The sequence below is a fragment of the Danio rerio genome, chromosome 21 (genome assembly GCF_049306965.1).
Source record: "Danio rerio strain Tuebingen ecotype United States chromosome 21, GRCz12tu, whole genome shotgun sequence".
NCBI lineage: Eukaryota > Metazoa > Chordata > Actinopteri > Cypriniformes > Danionidae > Danio > Danio rerio.
Window position 1 is genome coordinate 20,423,826 of NC_133196.1, and position 24,688 is coordinate 20,448,513.

The window sequence follows — 24,688 nt, forward strand, 5'->3', positions numbered from 1 at the left end:
TCTTGACAGGAAATGTGGTTGCAGTTTTTGATTTTAGCTACACATCTCATATGTTTTCTGATCTCTTGCATTAGTGCTCTCTGCTCTGTGCCAAATAAAGGATCTTACTGATGCAATACAGTGGTTGCTGTAGTCTCATTTTCACAGATTACTTTGTCAATGTGCAGATTTATGATGAGATAAATGAACAATTAAGTCTCTTTTAATATTCTTTGCTTATTTGGGCCATGAAGAAAGTCAGAAATTTTTTAATTAAATAAAATAACCGAATTAATAAAAATAGAATGTAAATGTATTCAGCACATTACAATTAAATAAATATATAAATACTAACTAAATTGTACAATGATACATTATACATTAATGAATACAAATTATGATTAATCTAGGATTTTAAGTTAATAAAATTGAACATATCCAATTAAATTTGATTACAAGTAACATTTATAACTAAATGTAAAAATTCAAACTATTAAAAGGCTAAAAAAGGAGCTATCAGTTAGATTCAAAAAGAAAATAAACTTAGTAAAAAATTATTCAAATTAGAAGTCAATTAAAATAAAAAGGTCAAAATAAATGATCAAATATTGATAATTAGTACAAAATATTATTAGGTAAACATTTTATAATTTAAGAAAAATAAGACAATAATCACAGTGTTTATTAAAGCAAATGCAAATAAAACAAATGCATTCAAATTGATAAAAATAATCTAATAATTATAAAATAATGAATGCAAACTAATGAATAAATATGATAACAATTTAATCATGCAATTTAATCAATGCACTTCTCTTTTTACATCATTTCACACAGCTGTAAATAAGTAAAATAGAAAGCTATTTACAATCCAATCAGAAAATGCAATTAGACAGACAATACCACTTTAGCATAGCATTTTCTGAAAGAAAGCAATAATATTAAGTTCTATCTATCTATCTATCTATCTATCTATCTATCTATCTATCTATCTATCTATCTATCTATCTATCTATCTATCTATCTATCTATCTATCTATCTATCTATCTATCTATCTACTGTATCTATCTACTGTATCTATCTATCTATCTATCTATCTATCTATCTATCTATCTATCTATCTATCTATCTATCTATCTATCTATCTATCTGTCTGTCTGTCTGTCTGTCTGTCTGTCTGTCTGTCTGTCTCCGTCCGTCCGTCCGTCCGTCCGTCCATCTATCTATCATAAAAAAAGTCAAATGCATACAAATTAGATTAAAATAGTCTTATAATTATAGAATAATTAATGCAAACTAATGAATAAATATGATAATCATTGAATCATGCAATTTAAATAAATAACTATTATATAAACTTTATATTAACAATTAATAATAATAATAATAATAATAATAATAATACAAGAATAATCAGAATTTTGACTATCATAAACGATTACTTACTTTTTATTTTCTTTGAAATAGACATTTGTTTAATGTAAAATCAAATTAAAGCACTAGAAAATTAATTAATTCATTCATTCATTATCTTGTCGGCTTTGTCCCTTTATTTAATCCGGGGTCGCCACAGGGGAATGAACCGCCAACTTATCCAGCAAGTTATTACGCAGCTGATGCCCTTCCAGCCGCAACCCATCTCAGGGAAAGCACTAGAAAATGTGATTCAAAAATGAAGCATTTAGCATTGAAGTTTGTCCTGTTCTGCCCTCTAGTGGTGAAAGATGAGCAACGTCATTTTCAAAGTCCTGTCACGAAAGACTTAAAGTTGAATAAATAATAGCTTTCAGTATTCTATTTTAAAATTATATCCTTATTTAAACATTTTTATACCAATAATCATATAAATGATTCGAGACTTATATTGAAAACAAATTTATTTTATATTTTTTAGACGTTTATATGTTTCAGTAAACCAAAGTCTGATGGATAGTCTCGTTTTATACACAGAGAAAACATATTTATGTTTCAAAGAACTTTAGTGAGATTAAAATATAAAAATATTGGTGAAATCATGTAAGAATGAAACATCAAACGTATATGCTTGCCAATTATCTATATTGTACTCATAGATATATACACAAAATATTTAAAGTTAAATAAATAATCGTCGTTTTAGTGTTTTATCTTTAGTTATAACCTGATACAATTATATTTCATCTTTAAATAAATAGCTATATTAATAATTATATAACCTATGTATACACATTCAAAACATTTATTTTATATTTTATTTTTTTTATGTTTTAACAATACAATCATATTAACCATAAAAAATGGATGACACCAAGTATATATATATATATATATATATATATATATATATATATATATATATATATATATATATATATATATATATATAAAACTAAAATATGATGATAAAAACAGAGTACAGAGGCAAAACTATCAATTTAAATAATGTTTAAAAGTTCTTTTAAAAGGGGCGAGGCAGTGGCGCAGTAGGTAATGCTGTCGCCTCACAGCAAGAAGGTCGCTGGTTCGACCCTTGGCTCAGTTGGCGTTTCTGTGTGGAATTTGCATGTTCTCGCTGCCTTCACGTGGGTTTCCTCCAGGTGCTCCGGTTTCCCCCACAGTCCAAAGACATGCTGTACAGGTGAATTGGTAGTAAATTATCCGTAGTGTATGAGTGTGTGTGAATGTGCTTGTGGATGTTTCCCAGAGATGGGTTGCAGCTGGAAGGGCATCCGCTGGGTAAAAACTTGCTGGATAAGTTGGCGGTTCATTCCGCTGTGGTGACCCCGGATTAATGAAGGGACTAAGCCGACAAGAAAATGAAAATGAGTTCTTTTAAAAGTTGACAGTTTTTACACTTTTTTTTGCTGTAAACATTTAGTAAAGTAGTAATTGAAGAATTTAAGTCACCAAGAGAATTAAGCAAATGAGGTAAGAATGAAAAAAAATTACATTTGTGAATATAATATTTACCCAATAAAGTAAATAAATTGCCTAAAATTCTATGTTATTTTTTCATAAGAAAAGTAACAAATGATATCACACATGGAAAAATCTGTGTTAAACTTACAATTTTATGTAAAAAAAAAGACAAATAAATCAGACTAAAACACTTTAACATTTGGGCATTTGACAAAAAGATGATCAATCGATTCGATACTTGTGTTAGAGAATACACAGTTTAAATAAGGATTACCAAATTTAGATATAATCTCATAATATAATGTGGGGTAGATATTATGAACACTTTTAAATGTATTTCTTTAACTTTGTTGGGAACACAAAATCTTTAAGTTGAGAGCCAAGCTTTTTTCAAATTAATTTTATCGATTAAAGAATTCCAAAGAAATTTTCCCCTTGGAGTGATTCTTTTCTTTGACTGAAACACATTTCTTATCATTTTATTACTAAATTTTAGGTCGTAAATGGGTCAGTCTAAGGTCTTCAACTAAAAACTTTGGTTCTTTTTTACCAATCCCTTTAAATGACAAGTGGCATTTCATTTCAGATTTTCTCAGTCACTCTGGAGCATTTCTCAGATTAGAATTGAAATTTCCAAAACAGTAAGTGCATTTCTCAAAACATTGCATACAAATAGGAAAACACCATGGATTACCAACAAAATCCAGTATGTTGCTCAAAATCCTTAGTTCATCGCTGAAAACTAAATTTCTTATCAATGCCATCAGAATGACAAGTCATTGTCATTTTGCACGGATAAGACAGTCAAATTACTTAATTTTGGCAATTTACTATATGCCTTTTTTGTTTGTTTGTTTGTTTTGTTTGTTTGTTTTTTGCTCTTTTTACTGTAATTTGTTGGCAGATCATGCCATTGTGATACAGAACGGAAAAGACAGCACTGCATAGCACAAAGAAAAACAAAACAATCTCCTTTCAGATACACCATTAAAAAAAAGTCAAGAGGAACCTGGGAGAAATTTACCAATTGTTAACAGATTTAGAAAAAAAAAAGTCTACTGAAAATGTAGAAAATGCATTCTGACAAAACAGGACAACTTGTTCAGTCATTTTGCATAAAGACTTATGCCATGAACAAGATATAAAATGCTGTGGGGGTGAGACCATTCAACATGAGACCATTCAACAGAGATCAAAATAATACGTTTTTATCAACATGACATAAGCAATTGACAATGTAGAAAACATCAGAGAATTGCACATAATCATTTGCATGGATGTACAGATACAATTGCAACTTGTTCATAACGAGACACTTTTTTTTCTGATGTGCACAAGTGACAGGGATGTGAAGATTGAACAGGGAGTTTCAAGAATTTCAACTGATCTGAGAAAGGGACCATAGTGACTGAGAAAAACTGTAAATGAGCAAGGCCATTAGGTTTAGCCTTAAGCATAGTATGACATACTTTATGAATTACAGGGAAATCATTTTTAACCATAATTTCTGCATATAAATAGAAGTTCCCTTGTGAGTTTATATTTTGAAGACATTTTCAGACCCAAATCTGATGGATAATCATATCCATCTACTATCAACTATATTATAGATCAGTGAATCTGACATATGTTCATAAAATATATCTTTAAAAGAAGCCTACAGTGCACTTTATTATATGTATATTTTTTAAAGCAGGTGTAATCAATATTTGAGATATCACTGCTCCACTGTGCGGCGCTACACTTTATGAAATCTCTCATTACTACGGGCGAAGAAGCCGGAGCGGATTTGTTCTCCCAGAATGCCTTTCACTTCCTCTTCCCTTCCGCGGCCTGAGAACGTAAGTGGCAGTATGAATCCACTGCAGCGATGCTTAAAATAATCCATTTAATATCGCCATCATCATAAACATATACATCCAAATATCACATCGACACGTTTAGTAAACTTATAAACAATAATCTCAGAGAGTATGAATTGATATAAGGTATAAATCATGATGATATTTTCTGGAAGGACGAGCGTCAGTGTTCTGCCATTTTCCAGAGCCCGTGGAGGTATTCACATACATGTGCTTAAGAGCGAATGAATCAAATTTAACGTTACAACGTGTATTAAGACAGACGAACAGTATTATCGGAGCTGACAGTATATGTGCACGAGTCGACGCGTGCAGTAACGTTATAACATTAACGTGCGGACCCTGAACATACGCTCGGTTACAGTGCTAGTCGTACATATGCTAATATGACCGTGTCTTATTTTAAGGTGTAATTAACTTTTTTTCTTTTTGTCTGTAGATCTCTGAAAATGGTCCGCTACTCTCTCGACCCAGAGAACCCGACTAAATGTGAGTGTGTAACCGCTACTTCAATCATATGTCTGTATGGTTTTGTGTTGGTTAAATAATTGTGTTTGTGTTTTACAGCATGCAAGTCGAGGGGCTCCAACCTTCGTGTTCACTTCAAGGTAAGATTTAACTCTCTTGAACACTTGAGTTACTGTGAAGAATGACATTCATTGACACTCCTGAAGCTCGTGCTAACTGCCATGCTAATGTTTGGGTGATTAGTGGGCAGAAAGGCTTGGGGTAATTATAAAAATTGCTCAAGTTATTCATAATTGTAAATGGGGTTCGTATTTGTCTATAAAAGCGTTATTATTTTCTCCGTCTAAGGTACAAATGAGATTATTTCTAATCCAGGATGGTTAGGCATTTATGGTTTACTGCTGTTTTAAAAACTTACCTCTAAAGTTTCTGTCGTTACTGTTCCCAAGGTATATGTGAGGTGTTTTTGGATCAGTAAAGAGCAGAAGTCAATTATTTATTTTAACTGTTTAGCCTGAATTGTTTCTGCTTTAAAGTAATTTATCTTTAAAAAAGTTCCATTTAAAATTCAAACAATTCAAACTCTACTGAGATTAATTTCATCCCTAGATTCAGTCGTCCGTTATTAGTAAATTAGCTTATTCTCATTGAGAGAACGAATCAGATCTTCACGGTTGTCCTGTGATGATCACTTGAAAGAACATTGTTGAGTAGCCATAAGTGTTAATTGAGTGCTTGTAAGGTATATATTGTATATAAGCTATTTGTATGTCTACATTTAAATAAAAGTTTTGGTCACATGGCTGCCTAATAATTGTTTAAAATGATATAATTGCAATTCTGACCATAATGGTAATAGTAGAGCAGCCCTAGTGCCAGTGAAGTTTAGAATGTTATGTTTATTCTTTCTTTTCTTTAATAACTGTATTTAATATTTAACTTTTTCCCTTCAGAACACCCGTGAAACCGCTCAGGCCATCAAGGGCATGCACATCCGCAAGGCTAACAAGTACCTGAAGGATGTGATCGTCAAGCACCAGTGTGTTCCCTTCCGTCGCTACAACGGTGGTGTTGGCCGCTGTGCTCAGGTCAGGTTTTGTCCAGTCCGTTTTAAACAATGACTGTTTAAAATGCGTTGTCATAAGCACAACATGAAATGCTTTAAATTTGAAATTGGACATAACAAATGCATTGTTCTGAGCTGCTTGTACAAGAATTCGTGGGTTTTTAAGATTAAGACTCTTGTTTATCAAGGTTCCATTTACTTGACTAAACAGTAAAAGTAATATTGAGATTTAAATGTTAAATTAATTTTTGTGGGTGGTAAAGCCATTAGCATTCATTATTTCTCTCTTTACTGACACTACGCAAGTCCGCTTGTTAAGTCATGATATATTAGTGATGTCTGGAATACTGTTTCCTGGTCTGAGCCGCTGCTCATCTGAATTGAGAATGTTTATGATCGCTTTTTAGTAAGGGTGTCACGATCCTCCAAATCCTCGATTCGATTACATTTTCGATTCTAAAGGCACGATTCGATTCGATTTTCGATTATGAATAATTAATTAATTAATGACCAATTAATTATTTCTAGCCTACCGTTTAAACTACCTGACCTGCATGGTCTTTGTTTTACCCATGAACAAATCATACAGTAAATGAATAAAGGCAAGATACACACATAATTACCACCTGTCAATCACTTTTTTTCTGCGGGACTCGTGAATAGGCAGTGATCTGTGTCGTTATAATGGCGTCGGTAAAAAACACGCACAACCAACAGGAACCAGCCAACAGTATCTGAGGTGTGCGCTAAAATGACTAAGTACAAGTGAGTGAAAGATTGAAGCAGTCCTCTGACTGCCTGGACCTGCTGTCTCGAGCGCATGGCTGTGAGTGCGTCTGTGTCTGTGTGGTCACGTGATGTGCATTTTTAGAGGTAGAGAGGAAGGAGGGCTGCTCAGGAAATGCTGCACGCCACTGTGGATGTCAAATCGTCGTCGTTCTAAAATGCCATTTAAAAACAAAGACTGTAAACAGGGCCTGAGTGTGTACTTTTCGCGAGCGGATTTGCAACAGGGGCGGGCGGAGGATTGCGAGGCCGGTGTTGTCTATCGGACGAACCATACGTAATACGTACATACATAGCAGAGCTTGCAAAACTGTTTTTTTTTTTTTTTTTTGTCGACTACACGAACGTTGTCAACATAACAACATGAAAAAAGAGAGAGTTTAAGTTCTGTCGACGGGTCTCCTGCTTCTGCAGTTTAACAAGCACTGCAACAAGCCTGTTTTTTTCTTGCTTGGCAAGCCAAGCTGACATGACATGGGGGGCGTCGCAGCATCGACGATTCTATTTTTTGATTCGATAATCGAAATTGAGCATAAATTTCGATCGTTTTCGATTATAATCGAAATCGTGAAACCCCTATTTTTTAGTCATATCACACATTAAAGTGAATTGAATATAAAATTGTGGTGTACAAAAATCCGTCTCTGGACTTTCTGCATCACAAACAACATTTCAGTTAATTATATATCTTTTTTATATAATTTTCTGGCCATCTGATGTCAGGCGTGCGTGTGCGTGTGCGTGTGCGTGTGTGTGTATATATGTATATATATATATATATATATATATATATATATATATATATATATATATATATATATATATATATATTGTGACTGATTTTCTAAAGTCTTACAGCGCTTTCAAAAGTCTTATAGTGCATCCATAATTACAGCATGGATGACTGTTTCAGCTGGTAACAAGTTATTTAATCCTAACTGATGCAGAGTACCTTCTCATTTCTTAAACCATGTCGTGCGACACATCCTGTGGTCATGGGAAAGATGTTAATCTGCTTCGAGGGCCAAATATTGGCATAACACTAGCCAAGAAAACAAGGAGATTGTTGAAACTGTTAGTAATTGTGTTAAGGATTGTCTTACACATTATTAAAAATTTGAGGGATAGTAGGAAAGTCTTGAATGATCAATTTGTGATCACTTAAACCTCTGAAGTCAAATTGTATAAACGGTAGAACTAGCTGAAAACCTGAACTGAATGTTCTAAAGAAACGGGTTATTCAGTCAATGGATTTTTTCAGAGACATTATACACCAATTTTTTAGTTATTTACACTCCACTAGAAGTCTTTGAAATCCATATATTAAATCCGATATTCACAACAGTAAAATGAAAGTTTGCAGGGACTTTCACTAAAACATTTAATGATAAACTACCCAAGTTAATGTAAGATGCATCTGTAATGAGTGTAGTATGGGAACAATGTTTGGTGTAGTGTTGGGTAAGGTTACTTTATAAGCAATATTGCAATTTTAAGCCAATCTTAAAGAAAACCCACTAATAACAACATTCACATTACTTTCCCTAAAGTAACACATTTAGTTACTATTTTAAAAAGGTACAACTACCCTACACTGATTACAAAGTTACCAGTTACTAGAGTTAAATGACTTATCCACTGATTAATGCAATCTTTAAGTAACTTTTTGTAAGTCTTTGCCGTATGTACCATAATGTACATATTCAGCCGTTATTGATAAATTCATTCAGGCAGGCAGAGGAATGTTTGTGCATGAAATATGGTCTCATTAATTTGAAATTTTTTGTTTTCTAGTAAACTTCTTTAGTTTACCTAAAAATTTAAGGATTAAATGTTGTTTGTGAGATTTCTTGACCATTTCAATGTGGTCATGTCATTGGCCTATGAACACATCCTGCTTGTTATCAAACCGTTTCATAACTGTAACGAGGCAATTCAATCATAACTCAATTCAAAACAGCCATAATAACATAATTTACCAATATGTGGCTCGGTGGATTCTCGGAAGCTATAGAAATAAAAAAAATGTAAAACAGGAAATGCGCTGGGACAATTGTTTTTGTTTACATCCCTTAAAATGGTCTATAGCAGGGATCATCAAACTTGTTCCTGGAGTTCCGGTGTCCTGCAGATTTTAGCTCCAACCATAATCGAACACCTGAACAAGCCAATCAAGGCCTTACTAGGTATACTTGAAACACCAAGGCAGGTGTGTTGAGGCAAGTTGGAGCTAAACCCTGCAGGGCACTGGACTTCCAAAAACAAAACTGGTGACCCCTGGTCTATAGGGATATTTAGTGTTGAGTCAAGTAATTTAATTTTTTTTGAAACGTAAGAATTTAATTTAATTTAATTTAAGAAATTGTTAAATTTTAAATTTTTTTTTATGAACTATAAAGTAACCCAACAGTGGCGGAATATTTGGTAGAACATTTCCTGTAGGGTCTAAATTTGTTTTAATTGCATTATAAAAGTTGTTTGGAAAATAAATCGCATGCTTTGAATGTGAAACTAGATATATATAATATATTCGTATATATTATGAAATCTGATCGTTTTACTACATCTTTGTTAAATACTTTTTTTTTTTTTTTTAAGGAAAAAAAAGCTTTTGGACTGTTGTAGCATAATGTCAAAGTTGAATAAAGAACTTGGTTAACCTTGTTCATCTGAATTTTTAGGCTAAGCAGCATGATTGGACACAGGGACGCTGGCCTAAGAAGAGCGCAGAGTTCCTCCTGCACATGCTGAAGAACGCAGAAAGCAATGCTGAGCTCAAGGTATGAACATTTACGCTGGATAAGTCTACATTTCAAATTACAATAGACTTTTTACAATTATGAGTTTGACTTTTTTCTTTTTTCTCCTCCTCCTACGGTCATCCTGGCTTGGCTGTATTTAATCTCCTGTTGTTGCATTTATTTATAGGGTTTGGATGTGGACTCTCTGGTGATCGAGCACATCCAGGTAAACAAGGCCCCAAAGATGCGGCGACGTACCTACCGCGCTCACGGACGCATCAACCCCTACATGAGCTCCCCTTGCCATATCGAGATGATCCTCACCGAGAAGGAGCAGATCGTTCCCAAACCTGAGGAGGAAGTTTCTCAGAAGAAAAAGGTATGATGAGGAATATTCCTCATGAGTGCAGTACACATGGCTGTAATGATGACCACCACTTAGGACACCTCTGAATTAATGAAGAGACGAGTTTCTGAGCAGCTGTTGTGTGTTGGGTGCATTTGTGTAAATGACTCTTACATTAGGATCTGCTGTTGGTGAATGCACGGTAATCATTCATTTTCTGTCTTTCTGCAGGTTTCTCAGAAGAAACTGAAGAAGCAGAAGCTTATGGCTCGGGAGTAAATGTAAATAAAGTCCAACATTCGTACTACACCATGACTCAGTCTTTTTTTTTTAATTAGGCTGCATTCTCACTGCATTGTTCAAGTAAATCAACTCTCGATTTATTTTTTTTTCTTCCATGTGGCACAGATCGGATAAAGCCCATGTACATGTAAGCAGGAAAAAATTACATGGATTCCGATTTACTCAAATCAGATTCAGGACTTGTTAATATGTGGAAGTTTATCCGATAGTAATCTGATGTGCCCTCCTATCTGCAGTTTAAGCAGGTAGATCGGATTTTTACCTGCCAGTGTGAGCCGAGCATCATTTAAAAACCAGAGTTGCAAACTTTAAATATCATACACGAGGACTAAAAAAGCTTTTATATTGTATAACATCATGTAGCACAATTAATGAGGGTGAGAGGGATCGCAATATCCGCCACGTAACCAATATAAACTAATATAAAACCATTGCACACATCGTGCAAAAAGTTACACCATGGACATTACATTAAAATGCCAACTGGTTTAAAAGGCCTAAATTAAAAGATGACCAATAGAATAAAAAAAAAAAAACCCGAACAGATTAAATACAGGAACAGAGAAAAGGGTGCTCATTTATTATCAGCTGATAGTCAGTGCCTGCTTTTTTTTTTCCCCCCTGGCCATTGTGCCTTTGCAGTGTGCTGTGTAAATGCTGACAATCAGATAGGAGTTGCTTTTAAAAGATGATGTAAAAAATATGGATAGTCACAATTGGAAGAGATTATCCAGATCTGCAGCCTTTGTTATTACTGCTGTTAAAAGTGTGATGGCTATTAAAAGCCCTTGCTTTTAAAAATATGACTTAACAGTTCAGGTATATTACTGTTTGTATAACAGAAATATCTCAATAAATATAAACTAATGTGCAAAACAACATTCAGAACACAATCACGTCCTGGATTCCATTGGCCTGTAATTTGAATACCTTGTTAAAGGAAAAATGTTTTTGCTGTATTTATTGGTGATACTGTTTTCTTAAGATTTAGAGGACACTCAAAGATCTTCATTTGTTTTCTTTGGTTAAAAGAATTTATTTTTGACCATGTAGTTAATTTGTTCAAGTCAGATTTATGGTTAAAGTTGCTTTTTAGTCATTTAGTAGAGGAGTTTCTTTCAGATCAAAAAACTTGAGCCAGACAATCTGTAAATCAAACTACACATGAGAAATGTATTTCTACTCCAAGAGCTATGGACAATATTAAGGCTTGTCTTTCTGTTTTTGCTGGATTTTTCACATATAAGAGAGAGTACATTTTTTCTTCTATAAAGATCTGAAAACAAAGTATCAATTTTTCATTTGAAAGTGAAACTTTCTATTTCAAGAAATATGCGTAGCTGACAGAAAGCAAATGTGTTCTGCTTAACACAACTATAGTGTAAAGGGATTTCACGTTTAATAATTTCCAAAACCTGAATATTTAGCATTTCCTATTATCATTTTGTAGTACAGTGGTTCATAAAGTGGGTGCCGGCGAACAATTAAGGGGTCGCTTGGTGATTTTCAAAAGTCAAAGAAGTTTTATACTTTGAGTTACAGTATTTTATCCATAACCCACAGAAGATAAAAATAGTAGTTAATAGTTACATTAAAAAGCAACAACATGTGTGTTTGTTAAATTAACCACAGCAATAGCGTCAGCTGCAGCAAACTGATCTTACAGCACCGGTTTAAACTTTGACACCTTTATGGCAATCATACATTAAAATAAATGCAGGTCACAACTGAATATTGCCAATGATTTCTGAGTGGCGGTCTTCAAAATTAAACCAAGAATAGACTTGTGCTGAAAACATTGTGCCCACCAGTCTCATTAGGTGAGGGTAATATTGAATTAAATGACTATATAAATTATAGCCTCGTTGTTAGTCTGTTACACTTTTTTGTGTTGTCAATATGCTTGTGTTTATATAGGCATATTGCTGTGTATGCTATATTTGTACATTTATGCCTCCGAGGAATGCCGGGGTCACAAGCCACTGGCCTTGTTATTTTGGGGGTCGTGGCCTCGTGGGCTGAAAGGTTTGGGAACCCCTCATATTGTGGATTTTTACTAAACTGCACAGTGCTGCAATCACCAATAGAGGGCAACGTAGCACCACTATTTCCATCGACGAGTAATGCAAAAAAAAAAAAAGGGTTGAGCTTTTTTCCCTATTGAGCTGCGTAATTTAGCACACACGTTCACACATCAAATCTATCATATCACCAAAATATGAAGCACATTTAGTGCAAGTAATATATATATATATATATATATATATATATATATGTGTGTGTGTGTGTGTGTGTGTGTGTGTATATATATATATGTGTGTGTGTGTATATAAATATATATATATATATATATATATATATACATACATGTGTGTATATATGTGTGTATGTGTATATATATATATATATATACACACACACACACACATATATATGTGCAATGTTACTTATCTGTTATATTTTTAATGTTTAGACCTAAAAATAATTGTTGCTCTAAGTGAATCAAAATTTAGGGAGGGTTTTGTGTACATCCTAACCAAAATAAATAGGCCTACATCAATTTATGTGATGAAAAGCGGGGCCAGTTGTCATTTCCCAGCATCTGGTATTTCACTCTGTTACCACTAGATGCTGCAACACTTACATTTTGCATCAGGCCATATCAGGTGGTTTTGTTGAGAAAACGAGAAAGAGATATACCATCTCACAAAATAGTTTTTATTTCATTGTCTTGCATAATTTTATTAAATAATATAGTGTCTCCAAATTAGCTTCATTATCTTTTGTGCAGTAATTTAGGTTACAGGCTACTGTTTATTTCCGTTGCAGATAGTCATACATTGATAGAAACAGAACCTTTAAGACTTAATTTATTATTAATTTATATTAACTCAAAAAAGGCCAATAATAGTACTCTGACAGAAAAGTGCTAGAAAGGATTGTCTGAGAAGATGATGGGAAGCAATTTTAACTTGGATATCGGAGCTGAAGTAAAATATGATTTAGGTATTTATTCGAGCTTCATGAATGTGCGATTGTTTCGTGATTTATCTGCGGAGTGTTTAAGCCTGTCCGCAGAGACTTTCCAGCTCATCAGATATCCGAGCGCCTCACATGACCGGCACGCATGCAGATGTCCCTTTATTTAAGAAATAGATCTCAAATTGACTAGATTGATTTTGTCCCCTTTTTGTATTTAATAGTGGGTCGGATGGCAGCTCTTTTAATGTGCAAATGAGAACCAATGAGGACAGACTCCTAAATTCAGTTCAGACACTCAGCTGACACGAGTCGCGTCACTGCCGCCCTCGGCCAATCAGATCGCGCCGAGCCCCTCTACTTTCCCATGCACGCTCTCAAAGTTTTGACTTTTTGCAGCAAAAGACAGCAGGTTGATGAAAATGTTTTATTATCTCCCAGATCTTCATGTGAACTACCCAGAAAGACTCTCTTTTTATTTATAGATTTCAAAAACACTCTTTTGAAAGGACGACGCTCTGTTGTATCATGCAAGATCTAAAAGAACAGAATGGATATTGGCCAGAGGAGATGAGTATGAAGCTCCAGTACAACTGATTGGGATTTTTTTAGAGAAATTACTTTTTTGGCTCCATATCGCAAGGTGTCTTTTGTTTATTTTTCGTTTCTCCTCTTCATTTAGTATTCTGCGTTTGTTTTCACGTTTTCCCGGGTCACTGTCCTGCTTCTTGCGCGATATTTAGTTAAAGTTGTAGTTTGTGTCTTGGTTATGTTAGCGGTGGGGCAAATGGACGGGTCTCGCCAAAGCGCTTTCCTACTCAATACCCCACCTTTAGCTGCTTTACACAGTATGACCGAGATGAAGACGCCGCTTTACCCAGCCTACCCGTTATCTTCCACTGGACCAGCATCCTCCACTTCACCGACAGCTACCTCTCCGAATCCAGGTGGGATCCCGGTCTCGTCCCCGGGGATCAAAACCTCCAGTGGACTTTCAGCTCTCGCATCAGCCCAGCAGTGCGCGATCGCCACACCTCACGGAATAAACGACATCCTCAGCCGACCCTCGGTGGCTTGTTCTCCCGCAGGAATCTTGTCTGGACTGCCCCGTTTCAGCAGCCTGAGTCCCCCACCGCCTCCAGGGCTTTATTTCAGCCCTAGTGCCGCGGCTGTAGCGGTGGCTCGCTATCCCAAACCCCTGACAGAGCTTCCCGGCAGAACCCCGATATTCTGGCCTGGAGTTATGCAAAGCCCACACTGGAGAGATGCCAGATTTGCGTGCTCACCACGTAAGTGCACTTTTTGTTGTAGCGTCTGAATGATAACTTATTAACAATAATAACAAACATAATCACCATTAAAGGATGCGAAAATATCATTAGCTAATTTGGATTGTCTTCCTTTACAGATCAAAACTCAGTTCTGCTCGACAAAGATGGGAAAAGGAAACACACGCGACCGACGTTTTCCGGGCAGCAAATTTTTGCACTGGAAAAAACATTTGAGCAAACGAAATATTTAGCCGGCCCTGAAAGAGCCCGACTAGCCTACTCTTTAGGAATGACAGAGAGTCAAGTCAAGGTAAGACACCCAATAGTTTATGACGAAGGAACGAGGAAATCTATCTATCTATCTATCTATCTATCTATCTATCTATCTATCTATCTATCTATCTATCTATCTATCTATCTATCTATCTATCTATCTATCTATCTATCTATCTATCATACAAGTCAGAGAATTCGGGGGATGATGGAGGATGATGCATGGGAGGGTCGGCATAATATGTTTCTTCAACAGTTTGCAATGCTTTAATTTATGACTTTTATTTACTAATTTATTTTCTATATCATTGTTGGCTATTTACAGGAGCAGTCTCGTTTTAATGTTCAATTACAGACTATTGTATTTAGCCTATTTCACGCGTTAAAATAATTTAAAATGAATGAATAAATGAAAATGCAATATGCTCTTTTGCAAATATTTATTACAATTATTGCAATAATAGGCTATAGATCTGAAAACCTCTTAACCCTGCTCGTATTTTTTCTGTAAATATGTTTAATGTAATTCCCTGTTTTTTCCTTGAAAGTTTATTTTAAAATATTTTTCCAGCTCTCCAGATTAGTCATGAAAATAATTTTAATTTAAGTTTTTTTTCCTCAAAAGCTGATTCAAAATGATTTATTTTTCCAGCAGGTTAAGACAGGAATAATCACTTTAATTTCCGAACAGACTGTTATAGTAATGTCCATTTGGCATGCTGAGTTTATTTTATTTATTTATTTGTTAATTTTGTAATGAATCATAATTTATCTGTTTATTAAAATAAATTTTATCTCGCTTTCAATCGTAAAGGTGTGGTTTCAAAACCGAAGAACAAAATGGAGAAAACGGCACGCGGCTGAAATGGCCTCGGCGAAGAAAAAACAAGATTCAGAAACCGAGAGGCTGAAAGGAGCTTCGGAAAATGAAGACGACGACGACGACTACAATAAACCTTTAGACCCAAACTCGGACGATGAAAAAATTACACAGTTACTGAAAAAACACAAACCGAACACAGCTCTTATCATTCACACGTCGGAAAACGAGAGCTCGTAAAAAGGAAACGGGAAATGGGTTGTCAGATTCTTCAAGAAGTGTCAAAATTAATATAGGCTACTTTTCCCCCACCAAGTTTGAGCTCTGGTTTGAGAGGAAGGATGCAGATCAGAGGAATATGCACTATTGGTGGAACTGAACGTGCATCAGTGTCTGCTATAGACACGTTTCAACATAAAGACAACGGTACTTTTTTGTAAATTAACAGCGTGAGTTGTATCGCATAGGAATTATATTACTGTGAATATTTATGTGTAAAATATTTTGAATAGTAAACATGACAGAATTCGTTCACTTCGCTTCAGTTTAATTTTTGGTTAAGGCTTTGTGATTTGCATTTTTTTCATATCATTAATTTGTGTAGGTGCTTATCACCACGAGTTATTTTATTTTTTCTCTGAGTGTAAGTTCCCTCAACCATTTGATCTTTAAAAATAAACAACAATAGAAATATATAACACCTTTCAGAATTTACCACACTAATGGCAAAAGACATGAGCGACAGCTCAAATTGAGGCTCAGTCAAAAGATTTATCTGGCTTTAACAAGTGTAAATACAAACACCTAACCGTATATTTGTAATATAATGCATAGTGTTCGTCTCCCAATGTTAGGATGTTTCTTTTATTTTCCCCCATGATTAATTTATGATATTTTAAGTTTGTAACAGTGTTTTGGATCCTGCAAAATGCGCCATGCAGGTTCGTGTGTATTGCACTTTTATTTAATAAAATGTTAAACGTATGGGATATTTTCCTTTTTGTTATCCAAATATAACTATTTTGTGAATAAATCACAGTTGAGATTTCAGGCATTCATAAAACGTTACTTATGATTGAGCAGTTTGTTTTGGGTGACCCAATTTATGAATCTGCTTCGGGAAGAAGTTGTTTCACTTTTGCATAAGCATTAGCTATATATATTAAATAATTTGTATTATTGTTCGTTAATTTTTTTTCAGAAAGTAAATAAGCTTCTCAGGTATTGTCTTAATATTTTACATAATTGTTTTATTACGAAGAAATCATTACTCTGAGCACTTACATTAAAATATAGTCTACTGAATTTCAGTCAACTAAAAAATGTCGATGAGAAAGGTTATATTGCAATATTGACGAAATAATGAAAATAGAAAGCGGGTTTTGGCGGTCTTCAGCTGATCGCGTCACAGCTTCAATATGTCAGCTGATTCGCACGATTAAATCACCATGTTCTTTGGAAATTGGAAATCATTCAACCGATTTGTTCTCAACAAACCAACAGAAAAAATATGGTTAGATGATGCGCATGCCGTGCAGCCTTGTATAATCAGAAAATATTTTGAGCTGGTATTTTTGAAGGACATCATGTCCAGTCCTTTTCCACAGGTCACTCAACCCATATAAATCACTTATTGGAAGCGATGCATCGTTAACTATTCTAGGCAACATTAAGCAGTGCAGATAAATTGAAAAAATAAACATTAATTTAAAAACTTTAATTTGTCATTTACATATTCGTTTTGTGTAGATTTTGATGCTCAGATAATTGCTTAACTACAGAATTAGGCTAGCCAATAAGGATTCATAAAAACGAAATAATTTCAAACTATTATTCATCTGGGAAACAACAACAACAATAACAACAACAACAATAATAATAATAATAAATTAATAATAATAATTAATAATAAAATAAGTTACAAAAGGAGATTCCAATGCATTATGAGAACTATTTCGGTCCTAAATGAAACCTTTCAGTTTTCGAAAGTGCTATTTTTTTCCTTAAATTTTTTATAACATAAGGGACGTTTTTCTTTTTTTAAATAATTGTAAAGAACAATTTGTGCTATCGAAATATTTCATTGATGTTAAATATTCTTTCTGAAAAATAACTTTTCTTTTTAGAGTGTGAATAAGGAAAGACAGCCTTTAGCTGTTGGGCATTTGGCACATTATTTAATTATTACATTATCATACGCTTGCGTGGAGCAGAAAAATATCTAGTTTGAAACAGAAATTGTAATTAATAATGGGGAAACTGAGATTAACTGGCACAATTATAATAATAATAATAATAGTAGTAGTAGTAGTAAAGCATCTCAAAAAAGAAGGGGGTATTTTGGGAAAGGCTTTTTAAATTTTCGATTTCGTTGTGCAAATTTACAAATAATATTATTCAATTTGCACAGATATAATAATTTTGTACTTTACAAGTTTAGGGAAAAAGAGAGTCGTGTTTAGCTTCCATTAACCACAATTAAAAAGTAAATTTGTTGCAATTAATTTAAACTGAACTAAACTGAACTTCAACCCTGAAAACTGAACTGACACAGTTTCAATTTACTATAAACTTCTATATTAAGCTACTTTGACACAATTTACATTGTAAAAGTACTATATAAATAAACATGAATTAAATTTAATTGAATTAAATAAAAAAAGCTAAATATACAAGCGCGCACCATATGGTCAGTTTGTAAATGCAGAAAGTTAAATTGGCTGGTTTAATTTTATTAAAATTAAACAGTCTTTCTTGACTCCATTTTATTATTTTTTAACAATGTCAACGACTTGTTTTGATTGCATTTGTTGCGAACTTTTAGGACTTCTCATTACGTACACTTCATGTTTATTTCTTTTCTCAAAATCCGTTCCCCGATTTGTTTTGTTTTACAGAAGCATCAATGCTATTTTCGTTGCATTGCTTAATATTATTTTTGTCTCAAGCACTGAAGATGTGTCAAACTCTAATGAATCTGTCCTTATTTGGCTACATGTGTAGGCCAATGACCTGATGTCAATAAGGTATCAAATTACTGTTGAGTGAGAGCTTAATGAACTCTCATCTGCAATAATTAATCTCTGATTGCTTCACATTAAAATACATTCATGAATATGCTCATCAACTCTCTCATACTGTACAAAGCCATTTCAAACGAGGACATCTCGAAACGAGCAGACACAAAAGAATAACAATGCTGAACGGTGTCTGATTAATTAGTGACCCTGAGCATTCTGCTTATTATTCACAATAAGAAATTACATAATAAGAAAGTTTCTTCTCGTTTATTTTGAAGACGCATGATAGACACGCTCTTTAAACCACACTGTAAACAAATACAGTCGGCTTGTATTGGGACAACATCAAAAATGTATAAAAAAAGTTAACTTATTAGTTTTTACAAATTTAAGTGGACCGAACACAAAACAATTAAGCTGTCTCAACGAAATCTCAAGAACTGTGTTGTTTCAGCTTATTTTTAATGAGCAGTTTTAACAAGCAGCCAACAATACTCTTGATTTATTTAATTTTATTTTCAATAAAAAGGTTAAGCACACATTAATATGCATTTTAAAGTAGGCCCTACTCATACATAAACATTCATATAACATCGTTTGCCATGCATTTGAGCAGGTGGACCAGACACAGACAGGGAAGACCTGGTTCTGCTGGCTTGCTGGTTGGTTCCCCCTGATCTGGGTAGAATTATGATCCATCAGCGTGGTCCAGGTGTGCTGAACATGGCGTCTGTTCCTCAGGGGAGAGATCTTAGCATCTGCTGAGTGCCTGCTGATGTAGTGTTGTCGCACAGATCCAGAAACAGCGCTGGGGCTGCAGCTGGCCACATGATCCCGGGTCAGTGCTGCTCTCCCATCACACACTTGTTGGAAGTCGAGTTAATTAGTTGAGAAATAAATAGTAGTTGCTTCATACAGGCCTTATGAGAAGACGTGTATTATCTGATCTGTGTGGTTTGTTTATTTATTTATTGTGTGTGTGTGTGTGTGTGTGTGTGTGTGTGTGCGTGCGTGCGTGCCACTGAGAAAATGAATGGAATGCCTGAAATCCTAAATTCAAATTCAGCTGGAAAAAGGATGTAGCCTAGCTGTATAGGCTAATATGGATTTCTAAGTTTATTATTTATATTGAAGTTTAAAGAAAGGAGAAATTGGCCAAAAGATATTACAAATGCCATATATCAATATTTATTTTTATTTAATATATTTTATTAACCTACAGGCCTACATTACTGCACAACTGAACTAATCAAATGTGACGGATAGATGAATGAAATAATTTATTGACCAAGGAGGAATAACACTTCATTTCCCAGGATGCACTTGCATGTCCTCAAATCACATTTCATTAAATTGTACTTCCTGTCATTAGTTCAACTTCCTATACGGTGTGACCTTTTAATTCCAGTGTTAAGTTCTTTATTGCAAGCGTTCTTGTTTTTCAGTTTAATTTCTAATGTTACACAGCTCTGCTTTTAGTTTTTACAAAACAAATGAATTCAAATCTACTCGAAATACATCTTCAAACACCTCTGCTGCATAAAAAGGCGCAAGATTAAGAAAATAATCCACCAGCCCGTATGCTGCAGTTCCCAGGCTCCGTGACAGTGGGTTTTTCTCCACACACATCTTCATCTGTGGCCCTGGGTAAGTTGTCTTTTAGCATGTAGCGATGTGACTAATTTGCTGATAACTGTGGGTTTTGGATAAAGAGCCCCATTGATGTGGTCATGTTCTACAAGAGATTACATACAAGACTGTGTCACAAGAGGCTGCAGGCGTAGAGAATGAATGCTGGCTTACATGCGCCTCAGGCCTTATCTTTTTCCCAGCCATTTGGAGAGGCCTGATAAAGAGCACCTTGGGATCCCCTATTATAAAAAAAAAACGGTGTTATAATGGTGCACTGAGCTTGCAGCTATATTTACAATGCATCAAAGGGTTACCCTTATTGAGCTTTGATATGATTTCATTGCTTTACCTGATTTTCCGATTGATCAACTATCGATTAAAATTGACCGATAATCGTTTTTTTTTTAATCTATCAAACTGACGATATTAATTTGCTGACAAGGCGTAAACGATGTATAGTAGTTGTTACATTTTTTGCTTAATTTGCAAAAAAAGTGCCTAGTGCAACTGGGTTATGTGCAAACAACAGTATAATGGCCGGAGCAGATTGAGTGCGAGTGTATGCATATTAATAGTGCAAACTAAGATGGAGAATATAGTGTGCTACTTTGCAAAAAATGAAACCGTTTATGTCCACTGGTTATCCATTTAAAAGTATGATAGCCGATGGGAAAAAAAGAGTTCTTGAGTCTGGCAGTCATGCATCTCACACTCCTTTACCTCCGCCCTGAGGGTAGGAGTGTGAATCTTCTGTAAAAAGTTTCTTAGGTGCATTTATTTGATCAGAAATTCGTTATATTTGTTCTGTGAAGTAACTGTATTTGAATAAATGTAAAGATCATTTTCTCATTTCATTTACATTTGGAAAATATAGATTTTCAGCGTCATTAAGGATTATATAATAGAAGATATAGACCTAGTTTATAATGATATTGTGTACAATTGCATTCTGAACAATTTAATTCATCCCTGCTGAAAGAAAATTATTGACTTAAAATGTATTGGTGATTAGCGATTGGCTCAAAAATGATCCGAGCACTCTTAAAGCGAAAGTTCAGTCAAACTTAAATTTTGCCATTTATTCACCCTCCAATTGTAAATCTGTTTCTTTCTTCTGAGCGCAAAAGATATTTCATAGAATGTGCAAACCAGCAGCCATTGACATCCATAGTGGGTTTTTTTTCTACTATGGAAGTTAATGGCTCCTGATTTCCAACATTCTTCAATATCTTTTATCTTTAACACAAGGGGGAAAATCTCATTAATTTTAGATGGTGAGTAAATAGTGAGTACATTTTAATTTTTGGATGACCTGTTCTTTTAAGCATCTAGAGCAAAGTTGTAAATCAGCAAATGAAGTGCTTGGTTAATCATTGCTCTTCTGAAGTCTGTAATGCTGGAGCTGCAGGTAATTGTGTAGAGTTGGTTTGAGGTCTCTTGAGTAAATATTTGTATTGTTCTCCAGGAGCTGGGGTTTCGGAGGGCATCTTGGGTGGTTTGAACACACTTCGATGTTTATAATCTCATGTAATCTTGTCTAGTTATGTTCTCATGATCTGTCAAAGCCTTTGGTTGGAGTGGCTTACAAACAAAATCAGGTCTCACAATCAGATTGTGGTAAACAACCCAAGATAAGCAGTTTTAAACTAATCTGAGTAGAATTTGTACACTGTGAACAAACAAACACAACAACAGGTGGGTTCTGTTAAACATGTTAAACTGAGATTCATGTTTAAAAACTTTTCTCTTAAACTTTTTAGAATGCTTTATATTCATTCATTCATTCATTCATTCATTCATTCATTTTCTTGTCGGCTTAGTCCCTTTATTAATCTGGGGTCACCACAGCAGAATAAACTGCCAATTTATCCAGCATGTTTTTACACAGAGGAGGCCCTTCCAGCTGCAACCCATCTCTGGGAAATGCTTTATAAACAGTTAAACTATTGTAAAATATTCATTCAATCATTTTCTTGTCGGCTTATTCCCTTTATTAATCCAGGGTTGCCACAGCGGAATGAACTGCCAACTTATCCAGCAAGTTTTTATGCAGCGGATGCCCTTCCAGCCGCAACCCATCTCTGGGAAATATATTGTAAAATATTATTGAAGATAAATCAGTTGTGAATGTAGTGTTTTGGTAGAAAATAGAAAGAAAATGCAAGTTGTAATATATGTATATAATGTTTTTTCTTTGATTTAACTATTGCGAGATTTAAAAAATATGAAAATTAAATTAGATTATTAAAATTAGCTTCTTTTAAGAAGTTTTATTGTATGTTTAGTTATTTTTGATTTAAATCAATCCTTTGTAACTCGATGAAATGCAGTTTGCTTTAAAATTATAAAACTAATTAAAATGTTACTTTATGATCTATTATTCATATGTATAATTTAAAAAGTATTTATTTGTGTACTATTTTAATTTAACAAAATAGGCTTCCTCCAGGTGCTCCAGTCTCTCCCCCAAGTTCAAAACCATGCAGTATAGGTGAATTAGATGAACTAAATTGGCTAAATTAATTTGTAGTGTATGTGTGTGAATGTGAGAGTATATGGGTGTTTCCCGGTGCTGGGTTATGGCTGGAAGAGCATTCGCTGTGTAAAACATACGCTGGATGAGTTGGCGGTTCATTCCGCTGTGGGGACCCCTGATTTATAAACAGACTAAGCTGAAGGAAAATGAATGAATTATTATATATAAATAAAGCAGTTGTGAGTTGTAATATTTGCTATGTTAATATTGAGAAATCATGTTGATTTATTGCTCATCTACATATTTTTTGTTTGATTTTTACTTCTTTTTTCAGATGAAAAAATAGTTATGTTTAAAATATATGTGGCATTTAAATTAGGCTATCAGATTATTTTAAGAATTTTTATTGTATGTTTAGTTGTATTTGTTTTAAATTAATTAACTTATTCCTTGGTAACTCGATAAAATGCAAATTTTATTTTAAATTATCAAAATAATGAAAATATTATATTATTGTCTATTATTCATTTGTATAAAAAAAAGTAATCAATCATTTACTATTTTAATTATTTTAATATTCAGTTCCCTCCGGGTGCTCCGGTTTTCCCCACAGTCCAAAGACATGCAGTATAGGTGAATTGGATACTAAATTTTCCGCAGTTTATGTGTGTGAATGTGAGAGTGTATGGGTGTTCCCAGTGCTGGGTTACAGCTGGACATCTGCTGTTTCATTCCACTGTGGTGACCCCTAATGAATAAAGCGACTTAGCTGAGGCTGAATGAATGAATTGATAAATATAAATAAATCATTTGTGAATGTGTTAAATTGCTATAATAGTATTCAGAAAGCATGCTGATTTGTTGCTCAGTTTAGGGTTTTGGATAGAAAACGACAGTTAATCTCTACATTATTGTGTTTTATTTGAACTTTTTAAAAAATATTAAAAATATTTAAATTTAAATAGAAGACGTTTAAATTAGATTATTTGAAGAATTTGTTGTATGTTTAGTTATGTTTTATTTTTTAATTAATTAACTTAAATTAATCCTTAGTCACTGGTAAATGGAAAGTTCACTTTCAAATAATAAAAATAATAAAAAATATTGTTTTGTTATCCAATATTTATCTGTATAATTTCAAAAAATAGTCAATAATTTACTATTTTTATTTTAATATTCAGTTAACAAATTGGGGTGACACAGTGGCTCAGTGGTTAGCACTGTCACCTCACAGCAAGAAGGTCGCTGGTTCGAGTTCTTTGTGAAGTTTGCATGTTTCCTGTGTTCAAGTGGGGAGGCCAAAGATATGCACTATAGGTAAATTGGTTTGAATAAATTGGCCATAGTGTATGTGTGTAAATGAGTGTGTATGAGTTGAGTGTGTTTCCCAGTGGGTTTCAGCTGGAAGGGCTTCCGCTGCGTAAAACATATGCTGGATAAGTTGGTGAGTTATTCGGCTGTGGCGAATCCGGCTTAGTCCCTTTATTCATCAGAAGAAAAATGAATGAATGAATTAACAAAATAAAAAATTCGATTAACACTGTTTTAAAATGCATTTTAGACCAATTTAAAAATACATATATTTTTTTTAATTTAAGTTTTGGTTGACTACCCGGACTCAAGTCCATTTTTTCTTGTCATTGCTAACAGTGGTCTGTATAAGCTTAAACTATAGATGCTTTTCTGTACTAACAATTCACTTTCATGTACATGTGTTTATCTTAGTTGATATTAATTAACTAATACACTACATTAAATGCCAAACGT

The 24,688-nt window shown here is 34.0% G+C and overlaps 2 protein-coding genes, 1 long non-coding RNA gene and 1 other non-coding gene across 8 annotated transcripts in view; all 4 read left to right on the plus strand.

Moving 5' to 3' along the window:
- Positions 1 to 4,682: 4,682 nt before the first annotated feature.
- On the plus strand, positions 4,683 to 10,459 carry rpl17 (ribosomal protein L17). 2 transcript variants are annotated; one of them, NM_001243037.2, is made up of 7 exons: positions 4,683 to 4,719; positions 5,180 to 5,229; positions 5,308 to 5,348; positions 6,162 to 6,296; positions 9,742 to 9,840; positions 9,989 to 10,180; positions 10,379 to 10,459. In NM_001243037.2, exons 2-7 carry the CDS (start codon positions 5,190 to 5,192, stop codon positions 10,424 to 10,426), a joined length of 555 nt encoding a protein of 184 aa, NP_001229966.1. In that variant the 5' UTR covers positions 4,683 to 4,719; positions 5,180 to 5,189; the 3' UTR covers positions 10,427 to 10,459. The 2 variants fall into 2 exon arrangements, with proteins under 2 accessions (NP_001229966.1, NP_001306579.1); NM_001319650.1 differs by lacking the exon at positions 4,683 to 4,719 and adding an exon at positions 4,731 to 4,936.
- LOC137488882 (small nucleolar RNA SNORD58) lies at positions 10,221 to 10,283 on the plus strand. The gene has a single exon (XR_011008143.1). It is a non-coding gene; the product is annotated as a small nucleolar RNA SNORD58 (small nucleolar RNA).
- A 3,399-nt stretch (positions 10,460 to 13,858) lies between the features above and the next one.
- nkx6.1 (NK6 homeobox 1) lies at positions 13,859 to 16,777 on the plus strand. The gene is given in 3 exon segments (NM_001002475.1): positions 13,859 to 14,718; positions 14,838 to 15,010; positions 15,788 to 16,777. Coding segments are annotated over 3 exon segments (939 nt in total). The 5' UTR covers positions 13,859 to 14,198; the 3' UTR covers positions 16,034 to 16,777.
- A 3,414-nt stretch (positions 16,778 to 20,191) lies between these two features.
- LOC141379847 (uncharacterized) overlaps positions 20,192 to 24,688 on the plus strand; it is a 118,614-nt gene continuing 114,117 nt past the window's right edge. For all 4 annotated transcript variants that reach the window (XR_012396724.1, XR_012396723.1, XR_012396722.1 and 1 more), the window contains exon 1: positions 20,192 to 20,460. This is a non-coding gene — a long non-coding RNA (uncharacterized lncRNA). The remainder of the gene's footprint in view (positions 20,461 to 24,688) is intronic.

Coding starts and splice junctions, on each gene's coding strand:
- rpl17 (NM_001243037.2), top strand. CDS start 5,190: ATGGTCCGCTACTCTCTCGACCCAGAGAACCCGACTAAAT. Junction 6,297..9,741: donor GTGTTGGCCGCTGTGCTCAG/GTCAGGTTTTGT, acceptor CTGAATTTTTAG/GCTAAGCAGCATGATTGGAC. Junction 9,841..9,988: donor AAAGCAATGCTGAGCTCAAG/GTATGAACATTT, acceptor ATTTATTTATAG/GGTTTGGATGTGGACTCTCT.